The sequence below is a fragment of the Engystomops pustulosus genome, chromosome 8, assembly GCF_040894005.1.
Source record: "Engystomops pustulosus chromosome 8, aEngPut4.maternal, whole genome shotgun sequence".
Classification (NCBI taxonomy): domain Eukaryota; kingdom Metazoa; phylum Chordata; class Amphibia; order Anura; family Leptodactylidae; genus Engystomops; species Engystomops pustulosus.
In genome coordinates this window covers 105,613,765-105,636,061 of record NC_092418.1, presented here as the reverse complement: position 1 = coordinate 105,636,061, position 22,297 = coordinate 105,613,765, and the positions used below count along the sequence as shown (strand labels likewise).

At 52.2% G+C, this 22,297-nt stretch overlaps 1 protein-coding gene across 2 annotated transcripts in view; it reads left to right on the top strand.

The window, feature by feature from the left end:
• MARCO (macrophage receptor with collagenous structure) overlaps positions 1-22,297 on the top strand; it is a 55,609-nt gene that overhangs the window by 28,358 nt on the left and 4,954 nt on the right. For both annotated transcript variants that reach the window (XM_072122177.1, XM_072122176.1), the window contains 9 exons: positions 8,501-8,545; positions 9,096-9,176; positions 9,853-9,906; positions 11,338-11,409; positions 13,780-13,869; positions 15,434-15,478; positions 16,029-16,109; positions 17,320-17,373; positions 21,556-21,645. In XM_072122177.1, coding sequence (XP_071978278.1) covers positions 8,501-8,545; positions 9,096-9,176; positions 9,853-9,906; positions 11,338-11,409; positions 13,780-13,869; positions 15,434-15,478; positions 16,029-16,109; positions 17,320-17,373; positions 21,556-21,645 — 612 coding nt within the window. The remainder of the gene's footprint in view (positions 1-8,500; positions 8,546-9,095; positions 9,177-9,852; positions 9,907-11,337; positions 11,410-13,779; positions 13,870-15,433; positions 15,479-16,028; positions 16,110-17,319; positions 17,374-21,555; positions 21,646-22,297) is intronic.

The window sequence follows — 22,297 nt, the reverse complement described above, 5'->3', positions numbered from 1 at the left end:
GTGTAGGTTTGTCTTGAGTTAGGGACCACTGTTCTACTATTTGACTGTTAGTGGGTATAGGTCTACACTACTGCTGTTAGGGTGTTAGACAGGGGGTTTGTATTCTTGGGATTGTTAGTTCAGTTCTGTTATAGTTGTTATGCTCACTGTTGTCTGTCTGTCTATGTCTCTGTGGTATGAAAGGATGAATGCTTGGTTGCTCACGTCTACTTCCCCACACCCCTTTCCCTTCCGCTAAGATGTGTTCACTTAAGGTAATGAGTTGGAATGTGAGGGGACTTAACTCCAAATTCAAGAGGGCTCTGATGTTAGATGTCATTAAGCGTCAGGCCCCCCATATTGTATGTATCCAAGAGACACACCTTACGGGTCAGAAGGTCCTCTCTCTGAAGCGGGCCTGGGTGGCTAGAGGTTACCATTCCTCCTACTCTGTCTACGCTAGGGGAGTATCCATACTCATATCCAAAGCGCTTCCCATAGAGGTCATACAGGTAGCACCGGATCACTTTGGCCGTTACGTAGTCATACATTGTGCCTTGTGGGGCTTTACCTTTACTATTGCGTCTATTTATGTCCCCCCTCCCTTTGATCCAGCTGTATTGCACCTAATATCCAGTAAGCTGGCTGCTATGCCTCCAAGTCCGATACTATGTATTGGTGACTTCAATGCAGTCCCTAACCCCTCCTTGGATCGTACAAGTGGTCTTGACACAGGCTCGGTCCGTCTGAATGAGTGGCTCACCTCTCTAGACCTCGCCGATGTTTGGCGTAGTAAACACCCTCAAGAGAGAGAATATTCATTCTATTCCTCTGTTCATAAGAGCTTCTCTCGGATTGATCTGGCCTTTGTCTCCCCTGATATGTTGCCGCACGTTGACCAGGTATCCTATTGCCCGCGCAGTGCGTCAGACCACTCCGCCTTGCTCATCAGTTTCCTTATAGGCCCCCCCAGCGACTCCCGCTTATGGCGCCTGCACCCGGCTTGGCTCCTGTCCCCTGCGGTCCAGAGCACTGTTAGGGCAGCGCATGGCGAGTTCTGGGATGTACACTCAACCCATCCTGATCCTCTTCTAGTCTGGGACTCGTACAAGTCCTCTGTGCGGGGGGCATTCATGTCGGGGGTAGCTGGCCATAGGAAGTCCTTAAATGCCCAGGAGGAAAGGCTGACGGCGGTACTGGTGACTGCAGAAAAGGAGTATCTAGAGAAACCTACTCCGGGGAAAAAAAAGACTTGGGCTCAGGCGCAGAGGAACCATCTAGCTGTGGTGAAGGAGCGCACCAGCAAACGCCTGCTAGCCAGGGAAGCGTCCATCTTTGAATTTGGAGATAAAAACGGGAAGCTGCTTGCGTATTTATCGCGGGCTGAACGCCCCTGTGCTTCCGTTCCCTCTATTATTGATGGTAACGGAACATTGATCACAGAACCCCGGGCCATTAACATGGTATTTCATGAATACTATTCATCTCTTTACAGCTCCAGATTGTCCGCCTCTTCCGTCGAGATCTCCGGATTCCTTGACAGTCTTCCACTTTGGAGGCTCACACAGGCACAGTCATCGGAGCTTGATGCTCCGCTCTCGGCAGAGGAGGTGGAACTGGCCATCCAATCGTTGCCCCCCGGTAAGACACCTGGACTTGATGGGCTGGGAGGTGAGTGGTATAGGGATAACTGTGAGACTCTGGTCCCCCTTCTCCTCAGCCTGTACTCCGATGCGCTTGATAGCGGTTCCCTCCCCGACTCCATGCGAGAGGCCCTTATTGTAGTTCTTCCTAAGCCTGGCAAGGATCCCCTGCTTCCTGACTCGTACCGCCCAATTTCCCTCCTAAACTCAGATGTTAAAATACTAGCAAAAATTCTGGCAACAAGGCTTAACAAAGTAATACTATCATTGGTTCACCCGGACCAGACGGGCTTTATGCCTGGGAGGGGAACTGACATAAATATACAAAGACTACACCTGAACATTGCAGAGGCAGAGCGGTCTCCAGACCCTGGGTTTATATTATCCTTAGATAATTGTAAGGCATTTGATTCTGTGGAGTGGCCCTATTTGTGGACCCTTTTGCCTAGAATGGGTTTTGGCCCTCGATTTACAGCATTGGTTAAGCTACTGTATAACGACCCCAAGGCTAGGGTACGGACTAATCTTAACATCTCACCTACTCTCCCTATGGCCAGGGGCACTAGGCAGGGTTGCCCACTATCTCCCCTTCTCTTTGCACTCGCCATTGAACCCCTTGCTTTGGCGATCCGCCACTCTGAGGGCATTAAGGGCATAACTAGAGGTACTATTATTGAAAAGGTATCTCTATATGCTGATGATACACTTGTATACCTTGGAGACGTGGGCCCCTCTCTGGAATCCCTTCTGTCCCTGATAGAACGTTATGGGGGGTTCTCAGGCCTTCGGGTTAACTGGGACAAATCGGCCCTCTTTCCCTTATCTGATGTAGGGGTACACTCCCTCCCCGTCCCAGTCCGGGTGGTGTCCACCTTTAAATATCTGGGAGTCCAGGTGTCACGCAAGGTCCAGGCATTTACGGAGTTAAACATTACACCCCTGATAGCTGCAACGGAATCGCGCCTAAAAGCCTGGTCCACTCTCCCCTTGTCTTTGTACGGGCGTATTAATATATTTAAAATGATTTTTCTCCCAAAATTTCTATACCTTTTCCATGCCTGCCCTATACTACTTCCTAAGAGTCTGTTTAAACGCTTGGACGGCATTCTCAGGTCCTTCTACTGGCAGAGTAGTGCCCCGCGGTTCAGTTTAGCGCTGCTTCAGGCTCCCAAGTCTAGGGGTGGACTGGCTGCCCCGGATCTGTATCTTTATTACCTGGCTTCCCAGCTAGTATATGCCCAGTGGTGGATAGATATAGACATGGGTAATGCAGCTACTGCACTGGCTGGTGCCCTGGTGGGTTCCTACGAGGCCCTTACAAACCTGCTGTACAGATACAAGTCCCCATCTGATACCCCACTTCCCCTACGTACGGTAGCGGTGTGCTGGCGTAGGGCGCAATCCCTGGTAGAAATAGGCAGCCCTCCCCCTCTCTCGCCCAGGACTCCATTGTGGCTCAATCCGTGGCTCTCTCACTTCCTCTCACTCCCGGGCTGGACAATGTGGGGGGCGGCGGGGGTGAAATTTGTAGGCCAGCTATTATCCCCGGAAGCAGAATTACTCAGCTTCAACGAGATAAGGGAGAGACATACGGTACCCAATACGGCTAGCTTCCATTACACGCAACTGCGACACGCATTCAAAGCCCAATTCGGCTCCTTCAGCCTGACAGTGAAATTCTCCAAACTAGAGACTCTGATGAGTACCCCGGACCTCCCTAAGCCACTCACTCAGTGCTATGCTCTTCTACAAGAGCAAAAGTCCAGACCGTTTGATAGAGCCTGTGAACGCTGGAGACAGGATATCCCTGACCTGTCAGATGATGACTGGAGGGAGGTCGAACTGTCCTACTTCACATCTGTAGTGAGCGCGAGGCACTTCCTGATCCAATCTAAATTCCTCCATCGAGTATATTTCACCCCTGCTAGACTATTCCGCATGGGAGCAATGCCCAATGACCTTTGCTTTCGCTGTCAGGCTGAAGTCGGATCCTTCCTGCATTGTGTATGGTCCTGCCCTAGGGTCCATGTCTTCTGGTCCGAAGTGCTGGAGTTCCTTAATCTACACTTTGATTTCCCACGCTTACTGTCTCCCTCTGTGTGTCTCCTCGGCATCATAAACGAAGTTGTCAATGGCCACTATGACAAAATTTTCTTTAGGTTTGTCCTATACTACGCCCGAAAAGTGGTGGTGATGACCTGGAAGGACCAGGAGCCCCCTCCATTAAAAAGATGGATACTACTCATTAATAGTGTCATTCCCCACTACCGGTCTCTGTATACCAACCGGAAGTGTCCCCAGAAGTTTGATCGCATCTGGTCCAGATGGTGCGTGACTCCCCATACAGCCTTATAATCACGTGTGATATATACTCTTCTCCATGATGAAGGAGACTGAGCGTGCTGGTGTGTGTGTGTGTGTGTGTGTGACTGATTGTCTATGTGTCAATAGTTATTTGTGTTGTATCAAGATGTCTGGCTACAGTATCCTGCTGTTATCTACAGTGTAATATCCCTCAGTTAGTTTTGAAACGCAGTAAGAACCTGACTGTTACCATGGCTGTTGTATAATAATCCTGTATTGGGGGGAAGGAAATATGTAACAGACAATCTTGTTCTTCGGTTTTGTTTATTATGTTTGTATAAAAATTCAAAAAACTGCAAAAATAAATACTTTTAAAAAAAAAAAAAACCTACAGGATATAGAGCAACCCATGGGAAGGCACATGTCCACAAAGAAAGAATCGTTAATTTTGCAACCCAGTAGATGAAAACAGGACGGATGCACCGGGAGGAGGCGGAAAGCCGACTCAATGGGGGTCATTTACTAAGGGCCCGATTCGCGTTTTCCCGACGTGTTACCCGAATATTTCCGATTTGCGCCGCTTGTACATGAATTGCCCCGGGTTTTTGGCGCACGCGATCGGATTGTGGCGCATCGGGGCCGGCATGCGCGCGACAGAAATCGGGGGGCGTGGCCGAACGAAAACCCGACGTATTCGGAAAAACCGCCGCATTTAAAAACCGAAAATGTGTCGCTTGGGGAGCGCTCACCTTCACCTTCTATGGGATGGTGCATTCCGGGGCGTTAAGATTATTTTCAGCGCTGCAGCGCCACCTGGTGGACGGCGGAGGAACTACCATCTTAAATCCCAGCCGGACCCGAATCCTGTGCAGAGAACGCGCCGCTGGATCGCGAATGGGCCGGGTAAGTAAATGTGCCCCAATGTCCGACTTAGCCATAAGGGCCCCCGGACCGGCTTTATTCAACAGGAGAACCGCTTTGTCAAAAGAAGTGTAAGAAACAGCCACCTCCTCCTGGGGAATACCATCGTTGACTGAGTCACCCTCCGGATACGACAAATGGTGTATCAGGCGAAACTTACCCGATTCTTTCTTCGGGACCAAACCAAGCGGGGAGACCCGCAAGTTTTCAAAAGGCGGCAACAAAAAGGGGCCCGCCATCCTGCCCAACTCAACCTCCTTTAACAACTTTTCTTCAACCAGTGACTCGTTGTCCCTAACCGATTTAAGATTGTTTGACAACATCAAACCGTCACGCGGCACAAACGGAATCACAAAACCAAAGGTAAAACCATCAAGCAGCACTTTTGCCTCCTGTTTCAGGTGGTAACTGTCTAACCACGGCCGCATCCTTTGCACCCGGACCGGCGTCCTCCCCCCTGACAGCTGTGGAAGATTTCGCAGGGGTTCTCTGCCTTTTAAAACACCGGAGAGCGGAATGGGCCCCGCCACAAATGGAGCATTCGTGCTTAAACTTACAGGATGCAAAGAAGCGGCAGTGGCCTTCGTTAAACAACCAACAGGATCCCGGACGCCTGGAAGCCGCCCCGGACTGTGAGCCCGAGACGGCTCCCGAAGGAAAGGGAGCCTGCGGCTTCTGTGTCATCATAAACTGAATCCAAACATCAGTCGCTTTAGTCGCCCATCCAACCTCCGGACTCGCCGCTAAGCGACGCCGGAACTCCTCGTCATATCTCCACCAAGCTGAACCGCCATGCAACTTATGCGCAGTATATATAGTATCCAAATACACAAACATATCCTGCGCACAGGCCGGCTTCTGTCGCACAATGATACTCGACATAACCGCAAAAGCTTGAAGCCAATTACCAAAGGTCCTTGCGACCTTAGGCTTCTTGTCATCACCCTTCTCAAAACGCTTCTCCTTATCTACTGTCAACTGATCAGGAGATAACAATGACCAAATATCAATATACTCAAAATTAACAATTTTCTCCCGGAGGTCAGCAGCCACCCGCGTGCCCAAAGGAGCTACGCCACAAAACAAGGAATCTCTAAAAAGCATCCCTGCTGACCCCAGGGCCTGCACAGGCGGCAACGATGTCACCCCTGGGGACGACCCGGAGGCACCAGCCTCCATTCTTGCCACAACCGCCTTAAGGGCGCCCACCACATCATCACCAGCAATAGCAGATTTTTTCCATGCAGTCTCACAGGACAACTCACCCGCTGGAGGAACGACCTGCTGTAGAACCACTGTAGGAGGAGGCGCCATGGGTGCGCTAGGCAGCGCTGAGGATGGGACCGTTGGCGGTACCCTCGCCTCTTCCACCCCATGAGGTGTAGAAGAGTGTTGCCGTCTCCGCGACCGCCTCTCTCTGGAGCGGGTGTGACCACCGCTGGACGAGGATGAAGAGCGCCTGGAATAAGTCCGGCCCCAGCTGGATCTACCAGACCGCCTGCTGTCTCTGTCACGAGACCTGGACCGCTTACGGCTCACCCAAGTTGCGCGGGAAAAGGAACGGGAAGATCGGGATCGGTGTCTACACCGTCCCTCCGGGCTGTGCGGCCGAGGCCCAGCCCCCGAGCGGTACCCACGCTGCGGAAATTCCGAACAGCTGCAGGCCACGCTGGAGCGGCTATGACCCCTGTCGCGCCGGTCCCGCGGAGCGCCGGCCGCCGAAACAGCGTGCCGGCGGTCCGCGGGCTCATCACTATCGACCTCGTCACCCGCCAAGGCAGTACCCGAGGGGTAGGAGGGGGGCGGGGGGGGTGAATGTGGACGAAGGGGGGTGTGTGGTGCTTGGTGCAAACGGTGGCTGCTGAGCCACCGCACTATGTGACATGCGTGTGTCGGAAGCGGGGGCTGTGTCAGTATGTGTTGTTGTAACTGTATCACTGCTGGCACCCAGCCCAAACCACCTAGCTAAACGGCCAGGCTGTTTGGGCAGGGAACCAGCAGGGGGAGCTGCTGCAACCTGTGCTGCGCCTGGAGGCACAGCCAGGTTAACTGGGTGAGGAGACGCAGGAGCAGGCGTGCCCTGCATCTCCTCCCCACGCGGGGACCTTGTCACTGCCGGCGTCGGCCCGCCTGCTGCGGCCGACGCACGGCTACTGGCCTTAGCAGAGCGCGACATGCGCTCTGCCGGCCGCGGAGCCGAGGCAGGGTTCCGAGACGGAGCCCGCGCTCGGCTCCGAGTCTTAATGGGGGAGGGACTAAGCCTGCACGGCGCACGACCGCGCCGTGCAGGCCGGGCAGCGGGGGGATCGGGCACCGGAGGAGCCGACACGGGGAGAGAGGGAGCCGGCTGGGACAGCAACGGAGTTAACCAGCCGGAGCCCTCTCTCCTCAGCTTCTCCTCCAATAAAGCCAACAACGCGGGGTCCGCCATTATACTTGCGGGTCCAGGATCTCTTGAGCGCGGAGCAGTCAAAGAGGCTGGCTAGCTCCGCGCTCAAGAATAAGTATCCTGGCCCGCTGCCCCCCAGTGGCCAGCGGAACTCACTGGCCACCAATGAGAACTTACAGCGGGGGAAAAGGGGAGGGGGAGAGCAGGAGGGTCCGTGCCCCTTAAAGGAGCAGAGCACGGCCAGTCCTGCAGCCCCCACGCTTATACAGCCTGCGGGCTGAGCATTATAGCCAGACAATGCACTTTCGTGAACTGCGCAAGTCCGGTTAAGTAAATAAGCCCCATGGTGTTATTGCAGCTGTAGGTTCTGTAGGTTTTTTGTATTGTCCAAATAGGTACCTTTTAAGCAAGCTGGAAGCTGGTTGGAGGAGTGCTACCACCTGACCAGGGGAGTATAAAAACCTCTGCTGGGTGGGAGCACATGGTCTTGGAATTCAGTGAGTAGATAGAGAAGCAGGTCCAGTGTGTAGCTCCCTCCAAGAGCTGCTGTCCTGACCCACTGCCAGGAAGAAGCCGTACCCAAGGCTGCTGCCTGATACCAGAGGGTCAGGAGACTCCAGCCCGGAACTTCAGCTTCCATTATTGGACACAGTTCTACCTACATCCTGCGGACCAGCTACCTCCCACCAGCTCACCAGCTTGCAGAATCTACTGCTGTTTGCCCGTTGCCTGCTGTCTGCTGTTGTATAAAGAACTGTAAGTTGATTTGCACAAGATTCCCTCCGTCTAATCCCTGGATATGGCTGTTACCACCACGGGCTCCCCATCCATTACCCAGGGACAACATATCTTACAGACACTCAGGGGTTTCCCCAGGGAGATCCAGTACATCAGCCTCTCCCTCCATATTTCTTGCACACACCACCTACTGGAGACCTGCCAGGCTGTAGGACAGCCCTCCGGTCCCCATACCAAGCATCAGTGCGCCGCGGCCCACAACCGCCAGCCACTCCAGTATTCTGGGCCCCGGCTGCCTCCAGGCCCACAATAAAAGGCTAGGCCTGGTGGGGGATGTTGCACATGGAGTTGCCCTCCTGGTCCTGTCTGCACTGAGGCAACGGCCTGCTGCTAAAAGACACTAAAGCATCAGAGGGGGAAGATGTCCAGACACACGTAAGGGGCACCTGTTGCTCCCTGGTGGTGTCTTATGGCACTGCAAACTCTCTGCACTGTACAGAATAAACGTTCTTTCTGTTTTCTTTAGGTATAAAGGGTGAGATGGGAAATCCAGGACAAGATGGGGCAAAGGGTAAGAGGCCTGGTGACTGTGGGGGGCATTGGGGACATGCAGCACCTGTGTGTGGTGGGGTCGTAGTATACCGTGAGACTTTAATAAATTACCGTAACAAAAAATACCATTCTACTTTAACCATATAAGGCTGCACTCACACGATGTATGCACGCCAAAACGTAGTACGAGTATTCGATTGTGTACTTTACTTGCTGTCTTGTTGTGACCCGGACTGTCGGACTCCTCCTTGTGTTATCTGTTTGTCTGTGTTATTACATTTCTTCACTTTTGTGCAGGTAGGGACCAGCGCCCAGTTACTGGCCACAGTTTAAGATGCACCCTTTAGGCAAGCAGGGTTTTGTTTTGGGGGTCACATGTCCGTGTCCTGCCCTAACACGCAGTGTCTCTTCTTCGGCCCATATTGATTAGTCTATCAATCCTTAATTAGACATAAAGTAACAGATACATGACCTTGGTAGAGAAATTACCTGTAGGTGGTGGGAGGTGGCTCCTGGAGCCTCCTGTTTTCTCCTGTTTGTAATACATCCTCTTATTATGTGACATGCAGGAGATCGTGGTCCTTCCGGGCCCCCGGGTGCACAAGGGCCACAAGGAATTAAGGGGGGAAATGGAATGAATGGTACCCCAGGTAAGAAATGCATAAAATAAGGGGTAAGAGTGAGGGGTCATAGAAGAAATGAGGGGTAAGTGGAGGTGCTACAAAGAATGAGGGGTAAGGGGGGTGATACAAGGAATGAAGTATAAGAGGGAGGGGGTCATACAAGGAATTAGGGGTGGGGAATGATGCAAGGGATGAGGGGTAAGATAGGGGTGATGCAAGCAAATGATGGGTAAGAGGGAGGGGTGATACAAGGAATAAGGGGGGGATGCAAGGATTGAAGGGTGGGAGGGGTGAAGCAAAGAATCAGGGGTAAGAGGGAGGGGTGATACAAGGAATAAGGGGGGGATGCAAGGATTGAAGGGTGGGAGGGGTGAAGCAAAGAATCAGGGGTAAGAGGGAGGGGTGACACAAGAAATGAGGGGTGAGGGGATAATGCAAGGAATGAGAGGTAAGAGGGGGTGATGCAAGTTATGAGAGGTAAGAGGGGGGTGATGCAGGGAATGAGAGGTAAGAGGGGGGTGATGCAAGGAATGAGAGGTAAGGTGGGGTGATGCAAGGAATGAGAGGTAAGAGGGGGGGATGCAAGGAATGAGAGGTAAGAGGGGGGTGAGTGTGATCTGGACCCTAGAGACTTGGTATCAGGTCCAGATGACCCGGGGCCACATCTCTACACGGTAATAACCCTCCGCTCTCCCCTGAACAGGATCCCCAGGAATTCCCGGAGGAGCCGGAGAAAAGGGACAGAAAGGAGAAACAGGTAAATAGGGGCACATTTACTTACCCGGTCCGGAGGAGTTCCCGAAAGTGCATTGTCCGTAGATCGTGCGCCCGATTTCCTGCATGTGTCGCTTCCCCGCTCAGGTCCAACAGAGTTCACCATCTTCCTCCCGGTGTATGTAAGTGCAAGTTTTGGGACACACTGGGGCACATTTACTAAGGGTCCGCAGCCGCGAATCCGTTGGGTTTTTCCCGAATAGTTCCTCTTTGCGCTGTATTTCACGGGATTGTGGCGCACGCAATCGATTTTTGGCGCAATCGCGGCGACTTTCGCGCGACAGAAATCAGGGGGCGTGGCCATCGGACAACCCGACGGATTCGGAAAAACCGCAGAATTTAAAAAGCCATTTGTGTCGCAAGATCAAGCACTCACATACACCAGAAAAAAGCAGGAGAACTCCGGCGGACCTCAGCGCAGCAGCGACACCTGGTGAATATCGGCGCACGGACCTTAGTGAATCCCGGCAGAACCCGAATCAGCGCCAGAGAACCCGCCGCTGGATCACGACTGGACCGGGTAAGTAAATGTGCCCCAATGGGGCTTATTTACGAAGGATTCCGTGGCCGCATTTTTGTCGGTTTCCCAACTTTTCGGGGATTGTCTCGCACGCACGGTGATTGTATCGCAATCGCGCCGGCTTTCACACGACACAAATCAGGGGCCGGACCTGAGCAGGGAAGCGACACATGCAGGATATCCGGCACATGGGGGCACATTTACTAAGGGTCCTCAGCTGTGAATCCGTCGGGTTTTTCCCGAATATTTCCTCTTTGCGCTGTATTTCACGGGATTGTGGCGCACGCAATCGATTTTTGGCGCAATCGCGGCGACTTTCACGCGACAAAAATCAGGTAGCGTGGCCACCGGGCAACCCGAAGGATTCGGAAAAACCGCAGAATTTAAAAAGCCATTTGTGTCGCAAGATCAAGCACTCACATACACCAGAAAAAAGCAGGAGAACTCCGGCGGACCTCGGCGCAGCAGCGACACCTGGTGAATATCGGCGCACGGACCTTAGTGAATCCCGGCAGAACCCGAATCAGCGCCGGAGAACCCGCCGCTGGAACGCGACTGGACCGGGTAAGTAAATGTGCCCCAATGGGGCTTATTTACGAGACGTATAAGACGTGAGAGAAGTTGTTGATAAATGCGCCAGAGATTGTGGTACCGGGACATAGAGGCACAGGACTTGCTGGGGCTCAGGTGATCACATGACTGCAGTAGATTCATATATATTCAGTTTTTCTTTAACAATAAAAGTGAATTCTTGGTCATGGAAGATAAGACGTCCCCTGCTATAAGACCTTGCGCCTCTTTAGACGCTGCCTTATTTTCGGGGAAACACAGTATCACATTTATACACATGGCGGACTGGGATTTGTTCATATGATAACACATGTATTATTTCAGGGCATCCGGGAAGAGATGGGAGACCAGGGGAGCGAGGACCCCAGGGAATACCAGGACCCAAAGGAGAAAAAGGTGAGGGACATGGTGTTGCCATTGTGGTAGTGGAGGTTGCTGTGTATGGTAGGGGGCACTGTGTGTGGTGGAGGTTGCTGTGTGTGTGGTGGAGGGTGCTGTGTGTGTGGTGGAGGTTTCTGTGTGTGTGGTGGAGGGTGCTGTATGCGTGGTGGAGGTTGCTGTGTGTGTGGTGGAGGTCGCTGTGTGTGGTGGAGGTCGCTGTGTGTGTGGTGGAGGGTGCTGTGTGTGTGGTGGAGGGTGCTGTGTGTGGTGGAGAGTGCTGTGTGTGTGGTGGAGGTTGCTGTGTGTGTGGTGGGGGCACTGTGTGTGGTGGAGGTTGCTGTATGCGTGGTGGAGGTTTCTGTGTATGGTGGGGGCACTGTGTGTGGTGGAGGTTGCTGTGTGTGTGGTGGAGGTTTCTGTGTGTGTGGTGGAGGTTGCTGTGTGTGTGGTGGAGGTTGCTGTGTGTGTGGTGGAGGGTGCTGTGTGTGTGGTGGAGGGTGCTGTGTGTGGTGGAGGGTGCTGTGTGTGTGGTGGGGGCACTCTGTGTGTGGTGGGGGGCACTGTGTGTGTGGTAGAGGTTGCTGTGTATGGTGGGGGCACTGTGTGTGTGGTGGAGGTTGCTGTGTATGGTGGGGGCACTGTGTGTGTGGTGGGTGTTGTTGTGTATGGTGTGGGCACTGTGTGTGTGCTGGAGGTTGCTGTGTATGGTGTGGGCACTGTGTGTGTGCTGGAGGTTGCTGTGTATGGTGTGGGCACTGTGTGTGGTGGAGGTTGCTGTGTATGGTGGGGGCACTGTGTGTGTGTGGTAGAGGTTGCTGTGTATGTTGGGGGCACTGTGTATGGTGGGGGGCACTGTGTATGGTGGGGGGCACTGTGTGTGGTGGAGGTTGCTGTGTGTGTGGTGGAGGTTTCTGTGTGTGAGGTGGAGGTTGCTGTGTGTGTGCTGGAGGTTGCTGTGTATGGTGTGGGCACTGTGTGTGTGGTAGAGGTTACTGTGTATGTTGGGGGCACTGTGTGTGTGGTGGATGTTGCTATGAATGGGGGAGAGGACTCTGTGTGTGGTAGACAGGGGCGCAAGGTGTGTGGTGGAGCTTGCTGTGTGTGTGGTAATAGTGGGGGCACTGTGTGTGTGGTGGAGGGCGTTGTGTGTGTGCTGGTGGGGGGCACTGTGTGTGGGGTAGATGGCACTATGTGTATGATGGGGGAAACTGTGTGTGTGGTAGGGGGTGCTACGCATGAGGTGGAGGTTGCTTTGTGTGGTGGAGGGCGTTGTGTGTGTGGTGGGGGGCAATATGTGTATGTGGGGGGCACTGTGTGTGTGGTGGAGGGCGTTGTGTGTGTGCTGGTGGGGGGCACTGTGTGTGGGGTAGATGGCACTATGTGTATGATGGGGGAAACTGTGTGTGTGGTAGGGGGTGCTACGCATGAGGTGGAGGTTGCTTTGTGTGGTGGAGGGCGTTGTGTGTGTGGTGGGGGGCAATATGTGTATGTGGGGGGCACTGTGTGTGTAATAGAGGGGGAGCTATGCATGTGGTGGAGGTTGCTGTGTGTGGTGGAGGGTGTTGTGTGTGTGTGGTAGAGGGGGCGCTACACATGTGGTGGAGGTTGCTGTGTTTGGTGGAGGGTGTTGTGTGTGTGTGGTAGAGGGGGCGCTACACATGTGGTGGAGGTTGCTGTGTTTGGTGGAGGGTGTTGTGTGTGGTGGCGGGGGCACTGTTTGTGTAGTTGAGGGCACTATGTGTATGGTGGGGGACACTGTGTGTAGCAGAGGGGGCGCTACACATGTGGTGGAGGTTGCTGTGTGTGGTGGAGGGCATTGTGTGTGGTGGCGGGGGCACTGTTTGTGTGGTAGAGGGCACTATGTGTATGGTGTGGAGGTTGCTGTGTGTGTAGTAGAGAGGGCGCTACGCATGTGCTGGAGGTTGCTGTGTGTGGATGAAGGCGTTGTGTTTGTGGTAGACGGCACTATGTATATGGTGGGGGCACTGTGTGTGTAGTAGACGGCACTATGTATATGGTGGGGGCACTGTGTGTGTAGTAGACGGCACTATGTATATGGTGGGGGCACTGTGTGTGTAGTAGACGGCACTATGTATATGGTGGGGGCACTGTGTGTGTAGTAGACGGCACTATGTATATGGTGTGTGGTGGAGGGCGTTGTGTGTGGTGGAGGACGTTGTGTGTGTGTTGGAGGGCGTTGTGTGTGTGGTGGTGGGAGGCCCTGTGTGTGGTGGAGGGCGTTGTGTGTGTGGTAGAGGGCACTATGTGTATGGTGGGCAGCGCTGTGTGTCTAGTAGAGGGGGCACTGCACATGGTGTGTGGTGGAGGTTGCTGTGCGTGGGACCGGTACCCTCCTTTTGCTTGTTCATCAATATTTTATCATAGGTTCTGCTGGCCTGAAAGGAGAAGTGGGGAGTAGCGGTATGGTGGGCCCCCCGGGACTACCAGGACTTAGTGGTTCTCCGGGGAAAGATGGTGAGAATTATTATTGAGTTTGTGAATTAGTGCAGTGATGACAAGTGATGAGTAAACTGCAACCCAAATAGTGCCAACACAGCAAGATAGTCCCTGCTCAGTGCGACCTATGGAAGGATGGGGAAGGGAGCATTCATGTGCAACACCCCTGCCAATGCATAGGCATGTGGGAAGTTATGAATAGCAGCCTCTTTAGGCTAGGAGCTGTTAGGGAGGCTCATCACCTCTCTTCGAAGGTTCTGGAATCTAGACATTGGGGCTTATTTACTAAGTGTAAGAGTAAGATTGCACTTTTGTCGGACTGTTCGCGGTTTTGGGGATTTGCGCTGCTTTGACAGGTATTTCACAGGAGTTTGCACTGGGATAGTGTAGCATGCTGCACTGGATTTCATGCGGCATAAATCAGGGGGCGTGCCATTGGACGATCCGACTGATTCGGACTAAGCGTGAGATTTAACTTTCAAATTGTGTCACAAGACAATGCACTTACATGCACCAGGAAGGAGAAGGTGAACTCCGACGGACCTGAGCAACACATGCAGGATTTCGGAACGCACGATCTTAGTAAATTGCGGCACAGTGCATTATAGCCAGACAATGCACTTTCGTGAACTGCGCAAGTCCGGTTAAGTAAATAAGCCCCATGGTGTTATTGCAGCTGTAGGTTCTGTAGGTTTTTTGTATTGTCCAAATAGGTACCTTTTAAGCAAGCTGGAAGCTGGTTGGAGGAGTGCTACCACCTGACCAGGGGAGTATAAAAACCTCTGCTGGGTGGGAGCACATGGTCTTGGAATTCAGTGAGTACATAGAGAAGCAGGTCCAGTGTGTAGCTCCCTCCAAGAGCTGCTGTCCTGACCCACTGCCAGGAAGAAGCCGTACCCAAGGCTGCTGCCTGATCCCAGAGGGTCAGGAGACTCCAGCCCGGAACTTCAGCTTCCATTATTGGACACAGTTCTACCTACATCCTGCGGACCAGCTACCTCCCACCAGCTCACCAGCTTGCAGAATCTACTGCTGTTTGCCCGTTGCCTGCTGTCTGCTGTTGTATAAAGAACTGTAAGTTGATTTGCACAAGATTCCCTCCGTCTAATCCCTGGATATGGCTGTTACCACCACGGGCTCCCCATCCATTACCCAGGGACAACATATCTTACAGACACTCAGGGGTTTCCCCAGGGAGATCCAGTACATCAGCCTCTCCCTCCATATTTCTTGCACACACCACCTACTGGAGACCTGCCAGGCTGTAGGACAGCCCTCCGGTCCCCATACCAAGCATCAGTGCGCCGCGGCCCACAACCGCCAGCCACTCCAGTATTCTGGGCCCCGGCTGCCTCCAGGCCCACAATAAAAGGCTAGGCCTGGTGGGGGATGTTGCACATGGAGTTGCCCTCCTGGTCCTGTCTGCACTGAGGCAACGGCCTGCTGCTAAAAGACACTAAAGCATCAGAGGGGGAAGATGTCCAGACACACGTAAGGGGCACCTGTTGCTCCCTGGTGGTGTCTTATGGCACTGCAAACTCTCTGCACTGTACAGAATAAACGTTCTTTCTGTTTTCTTTAGGTATAAAGGGCGAGATGGGAAATCCAGGACAAGATGGGGCAAAGGGTAAGAGGCCTGGTGACTGTGGGGGGCATTGGGGACATGCAGCACCTGTGTGTGGTGGGGTCGTAGTATACCGTGAGACTTTAATAAATTACCGTAACAAAAAATACCATTCTACTTTAACCATATAAGGCTGCACTCACACGATGTATGCACGCCAAAACGTAGTACGAGTATTCGATTGTGTACTTTACTTGCTGTCTTGTTGTGACCCGGACTGTCGGACTCCTCCTTGTGTTATCTGTTTGTCTGTGTTATTACATTTCTTCACTTTTGTGCAGGTAGGGACCAGCGCCCAGTTACTGGCCACAGTTTAAGGTGCACCCTTTAGGCAAGCAGGGTTTTGTTTTGGGGGTCACATGTCCGTGTCCTGCCCTAACACGCAGTGTCTCTTCTTCGGCCCATATTGATTAGTCTATCAATCCTTCATTAGACATAAAGTAACAGATACATGACCTTGGTAGAGAAATTACCTGTAGGTGGTGGGAGGTGGCTCCTGGAGCCTCCAGTTTTCTCCTGTTTGTAATACATCCTCTTATTATGTGACATGCAGGAGATCGTGGTCCTTCCGGGCCCCCGGGTGCACAAGGGCCACAAGGAATTAAGGGGGGAAATGGAATGAATGGTACCCCAGGTAAGAAATGCATAAAATAAGGGGTAAGAGTGAGGGGTCATAGAAGAAATGAGGGGTAAGTGGAGGTGCTACAAAGAATGAGGGGTAAGGGGGGTGATACAAGGAATGAAGTATAAGAGGGAGGGGGTCATACAAGGAATTAGGGGTGGGGAATGATGCAAGGGATGAGGGGTAAGATAGGGGTGATGCAAGCAAATGATGGGTAAGAGGGAGGGGTGATACAAGGAATAAGGGGGGGGATGCAAGGATTGAAGGGTGGGAGGGGTGAAGCAAAGAATCAGGGGTAAGAGGGAGGGGTGATACAAGGAATAAGGGGGGGATGCAAGGAATGAGAGGTAAGAGGGGGTGATGCAAGGAATGAGAGGTAAGAGGGGGTGATGCAAGGAATGAGAGGTAAGACGGGGGGATGCAAGGAATGAGAGGTAAGAGGGGGGGATGCAAGGAATGAGAGGTAAGAGGGGGGGATGCAAGGAATGAGAGGTAAGAGGGGGTGATGCAAGGAATGAGAGGTAAGAGGGGGGTGATGCAGGGAATGAGAGGTAAGAGGGGGTGATGCAAGGAATGAGAGGTAAACAGGGGGTGATGCAGGGAATGAGAGGTAAGAGGGGGGTGATGCAGGGAATGAGAGGTAAGAGGGGGGTGATGCAGGGAATGAGAGGTAAGAGGGGGTGATGCAAGGAATGAGAGGTAAGAGGGGGGTGATGCAGGGAATGAGAGGTAAGAGGGGGTGATGCAAGGAATGAGAGGTAAACAGGGGGTGATGCAGGGAATGAGAGGTAAGAGGGGGTGATGCAAGGAATGAGAGGTAACAGGGGGTGATGCAGGGAATGAGAGGTAAGAGGGGGGTGATGCAGGGAATGAGAGGTAAGAGGGGGGTGATGCAGGGAATGAGAGGTAAGAGGGGGGTGATGCAGGGAATGAGAGGTAAGAGGGGGGTGATGCAAGGAATGAGAGGTAAGAGGGGGTGATGCAAGTTATGAGAGGTAAGAGGGGGGTGATGCAGGGAATGAGAGGTAAGAGGGGGGTGATGCAGGGAACGAGAGGTAAGAGGGGGGTGATGCAGGGAATGAGAGGTAAGAGGGGGTGATGCAAGGAATGAGAGGTAAGAGGGGGGTGAGTGTGATCTGGACCCTAGAGACTTGGTATCAGGTCCAGATGACCCGGGGCCACATCTCTACACGGTAATAACCCTCCGCTCTCCCCTGAACAGGATCCCCAGGAATTCCCGGAGGAGCCGGAGAAAAGGGACAGAAAGGAGAAACAGGTAAATAGGGGCACATTTACTTACCCGGTCCGGAGGAGTTCCCGAAAGTGCATTGTCCGTAGATCGTGCGCCCGATTTCCTGCATGTGTCGCTTCCCCGCTCAGGTCCAACAGAGTTCACCATCTTCCTCCCGGTGTATGTAAGTGCAAGTCTTGGGACACACTGGGGCACATTTACTAAGGGTCCGCAGCCGCGAATCCGTTGGGTTTTTCCCGAATATTTCCTCTTTGCGCTGTATTTTACGGGATTGTGGCGCACGCGATCGATTTTTGGCGCAATCGCGGCAACTTTCGCGCGACAGAAATCAGGGGGCGTGGCCATCGGACAACCCGACGGATTCGGAAAAACCGCAGAATTTAAAAAGCCATTTGTGTCGCAAGATCAAGCACTCACATACACCAGAAAAAAGCAGGGGAACTCCGGCGGACCTTGGCGCAGCAGCGACACCTGGTGAATATCGGCGCACGGACCTTAGTGAATCCCGGCAGAACCCGAATCAGCGCCGGAGAACCCGCCGCTGGATCACGACTGGACCGGGTAAGTAAATGTGCCCCAATGGGGCTTATTTACGAAGGGTTCCGTGGCCGCATTTTTGTCGGTTTCCCAACTTTTCGGGGATTGTGTCGCACGCACGGTGATTGTATCGCAATCGCGCCGGCTTTCACACGACACAAATCAGGGGCCGGACCTGAGCAGGGAAGCGACACATGCAGGATATCCGGCACATGGGGGCACATTTACTAAGGGTCCTCAGCCGCGAATCCGTCGGGTTTTTCCCAAATATTTCCTCTTTGCGCTGTATTTCACGGGATTGTGGCGCACGCGATTGATTTTTGGCGCAATCGCGGCAACTTTCGCGCGACAAAAATCAGGGGCCGTGGCCACCGGGCAACCCGAAGGATTCGGAAAAAACGCAGAATTTAAAAAGCCATTTGTGTCGCAAGATCAAGCACTCACATACACCAGAAAAAAGCAGGAGAACTCCGGCGGACCTCGGCGCAGCAGCGACACCTGGTGAATATCGGCGCACGGACCTTAGTGAATCCCGGCAGAACCCGAATCAGCGCCGGAGAACCCGCCGCTGGATCACGACTGGACCGGGTAAGTAAATGTGCCCCAATGGGGCTTATTTACGAAGGGTTCCGTGGCCGCATTTTTGTCGGTTTCCCAACTTTTCGGGGATTGTGTCGCACGCACGGTGATTGTATCGCAATCGCGCCGGCTTTCACACGACACAAATCAGGGGCCGGACCTGAGCAGGGAAGCGACACATGCAGGATATCCGGCACATGGGGGCACATTTACTAAGGGTCCTCAGCCGCGAATCCGTCGGGTTTTTCCCAAATATTTCCTCTTTGCGCTGTATTTCACGGGATTGTGGCGCACGCGATTGATTTTTGGCGCAATCGCGGCGACTTTCGCGCGACAAAAATCAGGGGCCGTGGCCACCGGGCAACCCGAAGGATTCGAAAAAAACGCAGAATTTAAAAAGCCATTTGTGTCGCAAGATCAAGCACTCACATACACCAGAAAAAAGCAGGAGAACTCCGGCGGACCTCGGCGCAGCAGCGACACCTGGTGAATATCGGCGCACGGACCTTAGTGAATCCCGGCAGAACCCGAATCAGCGCCGGAGAACCCGCCGCTGGAACGCGACTGGACCGGGTAAGTAAATGTGCCCCAATGGGGCTTATTTACGAAGGGTTCCGTGGCCGCATTTTTGACGGTTTCCCAACTTTTCGGGGATTGTGTCGCACGCACGGTGATTGTATCGCAATCGCGCCGGCTTTCACACGACACAAATCAGGGGCCGGACCTGAGCAGGGAAGCGACACATGCAGGATATCCGGCACATGATCTTAGTGAATTGTGCCGGAGTCCATGATTTCGGGAAAACGCACAGTGGGGATGGCGACACGACCAGGTTAGTAAATGTGTCCCAATTTTTAAGTTAAATCCTATGCCCCCCCGCCCCCTTACTGGGGGGCAGAGGGAACATTACTGGGGGGGGGGCAGATGGCACATTAATGGGGGGCAGAGAGCAATAGGGGACTGTGTGGAGTGTACTGGGACTCTGCTGCCATCTGCTGGTGATGATCTTGCGAAACTTATCAGTATAATAATCCAAATTCTGCAGTCGTACCTCAAGAATTAATGTGTGCGTTACAGAACTAGGGTTCCCTCCCCCAATATGTGCAAGTAAAAAGTAATACAAGCACTCCTTTCAATAGGATACCAAGTAAAAATGTATTCATAAAGTAAAGAGATTGTATTCTCAAAATAACCAAAGCACCAGCACAAAATGGTACAGGGTAGTATCACACTGGATGTTTTGTATAAGGTATTTATCTCACAGAAGTAATGTACCCAAATAGTATTCCAAAATGGCAATGGGGTTCAATAGACTGGAGGGCAACAAGCACCTTATGTAACCACCTGTAAAGGCAATTTAATGAATTACCCGTAACACAGATATCAGTAAACTTTAACTGTATAAGTAAGTTCTAAAACAGATACTTATTGCTTAGTGAAAAATTAGGTCACAGCTTTTTTTTTTTGTCCGAAGCAAACCCCCCCCCCTTCCCCCAATTTCTGTCGCATGCAATCTGATCGCGTGCGCCAAAAACGCCAGGCAATTCGCTGCAAACCGGAAATAATTGCGAAATCCGACGAAAGTGCGGCGCTCGGACCCTTAGTAAATATGCCCCATAGTGTCCCTTTATTACCTGGTTCAATTCTGGATAAATTCTGTACACTTAAATAGTTGCACTTAGAAAAGTTGTACTGGGTGAGACTACGTGATTACTCTGAGTGTGTGGGATGTTACCAGAGTAAAACTGATTTAACGTCCTGAATGAAGGATATTAATGTACAACCATCTTGTGCTGAATTATTGTCCCATATAATAAACACAGGTGGCATAATACCGTGCCTTCACCTCCTGACCGGTAATACCGTGTGATACAGGGATCTAAGCTCCAGCTAAACAATTTCCAGGGGGATAAATGAGCTTCTTGGAATGAACCCTAACGCTACAATGTAACATAAATCAATAACTGCACGTAAACTTTTTCATTATAAGCGGTTTTAACACTTTTTAAACTTTATAGCAGAAGCCGCTTCAGCGCTGCGCGCGACCGTGCGCGCGCGACGCCTGCGGCATTTCCTATGTAGGCGCGCGCACGATCGTGCGCACGCAGCGCCGAAGCAGTTTATGCTATAAAGTTTAAAAAGTGTTAAAACCGCGATACCGCGGTTTTAACACTAACGAAACTAAGCACCGGCACCAGCTCAGCCTGAGCTGGTGCTCGGTGTTTACAGCTTAAACCTACCATTTGAAATGGTAGGTTTCCTTTAAGGTCTTGAATACTACCAAAAACGTATTAAAACTTATTGGGGGTCATTTACTAAGGGCCAGATTCGCGTTTTCCCGACGTGTTACCCGAATATTTCCGATTTGCGCCGATTTCCCCGGGATTTTGGCGAACGCGATCGAATTGTGGCGCATCGGGGGCGTGGCTGAATGAAAACCCGCCGGATTCGGAAAAACCGCCGCATTTAAGAACGGAAAATGTGTCGCTCGGGACGCGCTTACCTTCACTCAGCCCAAGCCGGTGAACTCCAGCGCGTTCAGATGCTTTTCAGTGCAGCAGCGCCACCTGGTGGACGGCGGAGGAACTACCTTATTAAATCCCAGCCGGACCCGAATCCAGTGCAGAGAACGCGCCGCTGGATCACGAATGGACTGGGTAAGTAAATCTGCCCCATTGTGTAGCTGGTAATAAGTGACATTATACTGATGCAAGACATAAGGACCTGCTACTCCCACAAATAAGGTGACACGCATCTTCCAGGACTGGGGACTGTATATTTTATAATTGTAGATCCAGACAAAAAAAATTTTGGCCTCCGTGACAATTTGAATTTAAATTTTTTTTGCTGTAATGGGAGCAAGGATTATCAATAAAGCTTCATTACAGACACCTTACAGATGATCATTGCAGCCTGGGACTATAGTAAAGCATTCAGAGCTTCACCAGAGGTCAGAGGAGTCTGTCTGCAACTATGGGTTGTCTGTAAGTCAGGTGTCCTTAAGTAGGAGACCGCCTGTATAAGGTTTTATTCACATTCAGATGATACCGTCCATCTCAAGGATTTGTAATATGCACAATTCCTTCACAGGAGCTGCAGGACTTCCAGGAACTTCAGGCCTCCAAGGTGAATTAGGGCCCAAAGGAAACAAAGGGGATCCTGGTGAAAGAGGACCATCTGGTAAGAAAGTATGACTAGAAACAATGCTGAAAGGAAGGGAAAGGCAGGGACAGAAAGGAAGGGGAAGGAAGAGGAAGGCAGAGACAGAAAGGAAGGGAAGAGGAAGGCAGAGACAGAAAGGAAGGGAAAGGAAGAGGAAGGCAGAGACAGAAAGGAAGGGGAAGGAAGAGGAAGGCAGAGACAGAAAGGAAGGGGAAGGAAGAGGAGGCAGAGACAGAAAGGAAGGGGAAGGAAGGAAGGAAGGAAGCAAGAAAGAAAGAAAGAAAGAAAGAAAGAAAGAAATAGGCTGGAAGGAAGGGAAAGTGAGGGATGGAAAGTAAGAGGAGGGAAGGGACTGAAAGTAAGAGGAACGAAGGAAGAGGAAGGCAGGGAGAGGAAGTAAGTGACTGAAAGGAAGGAGAAGACAGGGGCAAGGATGGAAAGGAAGGGGAAGAAAGGAAGAGGAAGGTAAGGACAGGAAGTAAGAAGCTGGAAGGAAGGGGAAGGCAGGGGCAGGGATAGAAAGGAAGGGGAAGAAAGGAAGAGGAAGGTAAGGACAGGAAGTAAGAAGCTGGAAGGAAGACAGGGATGGGGATGGAAAGGAAGGGGAAGGAAGGCAAGGACAGGAAGGAAGAGGCTTCCTACAGTTGCATCGATTTCTTTCTCTTCCAAC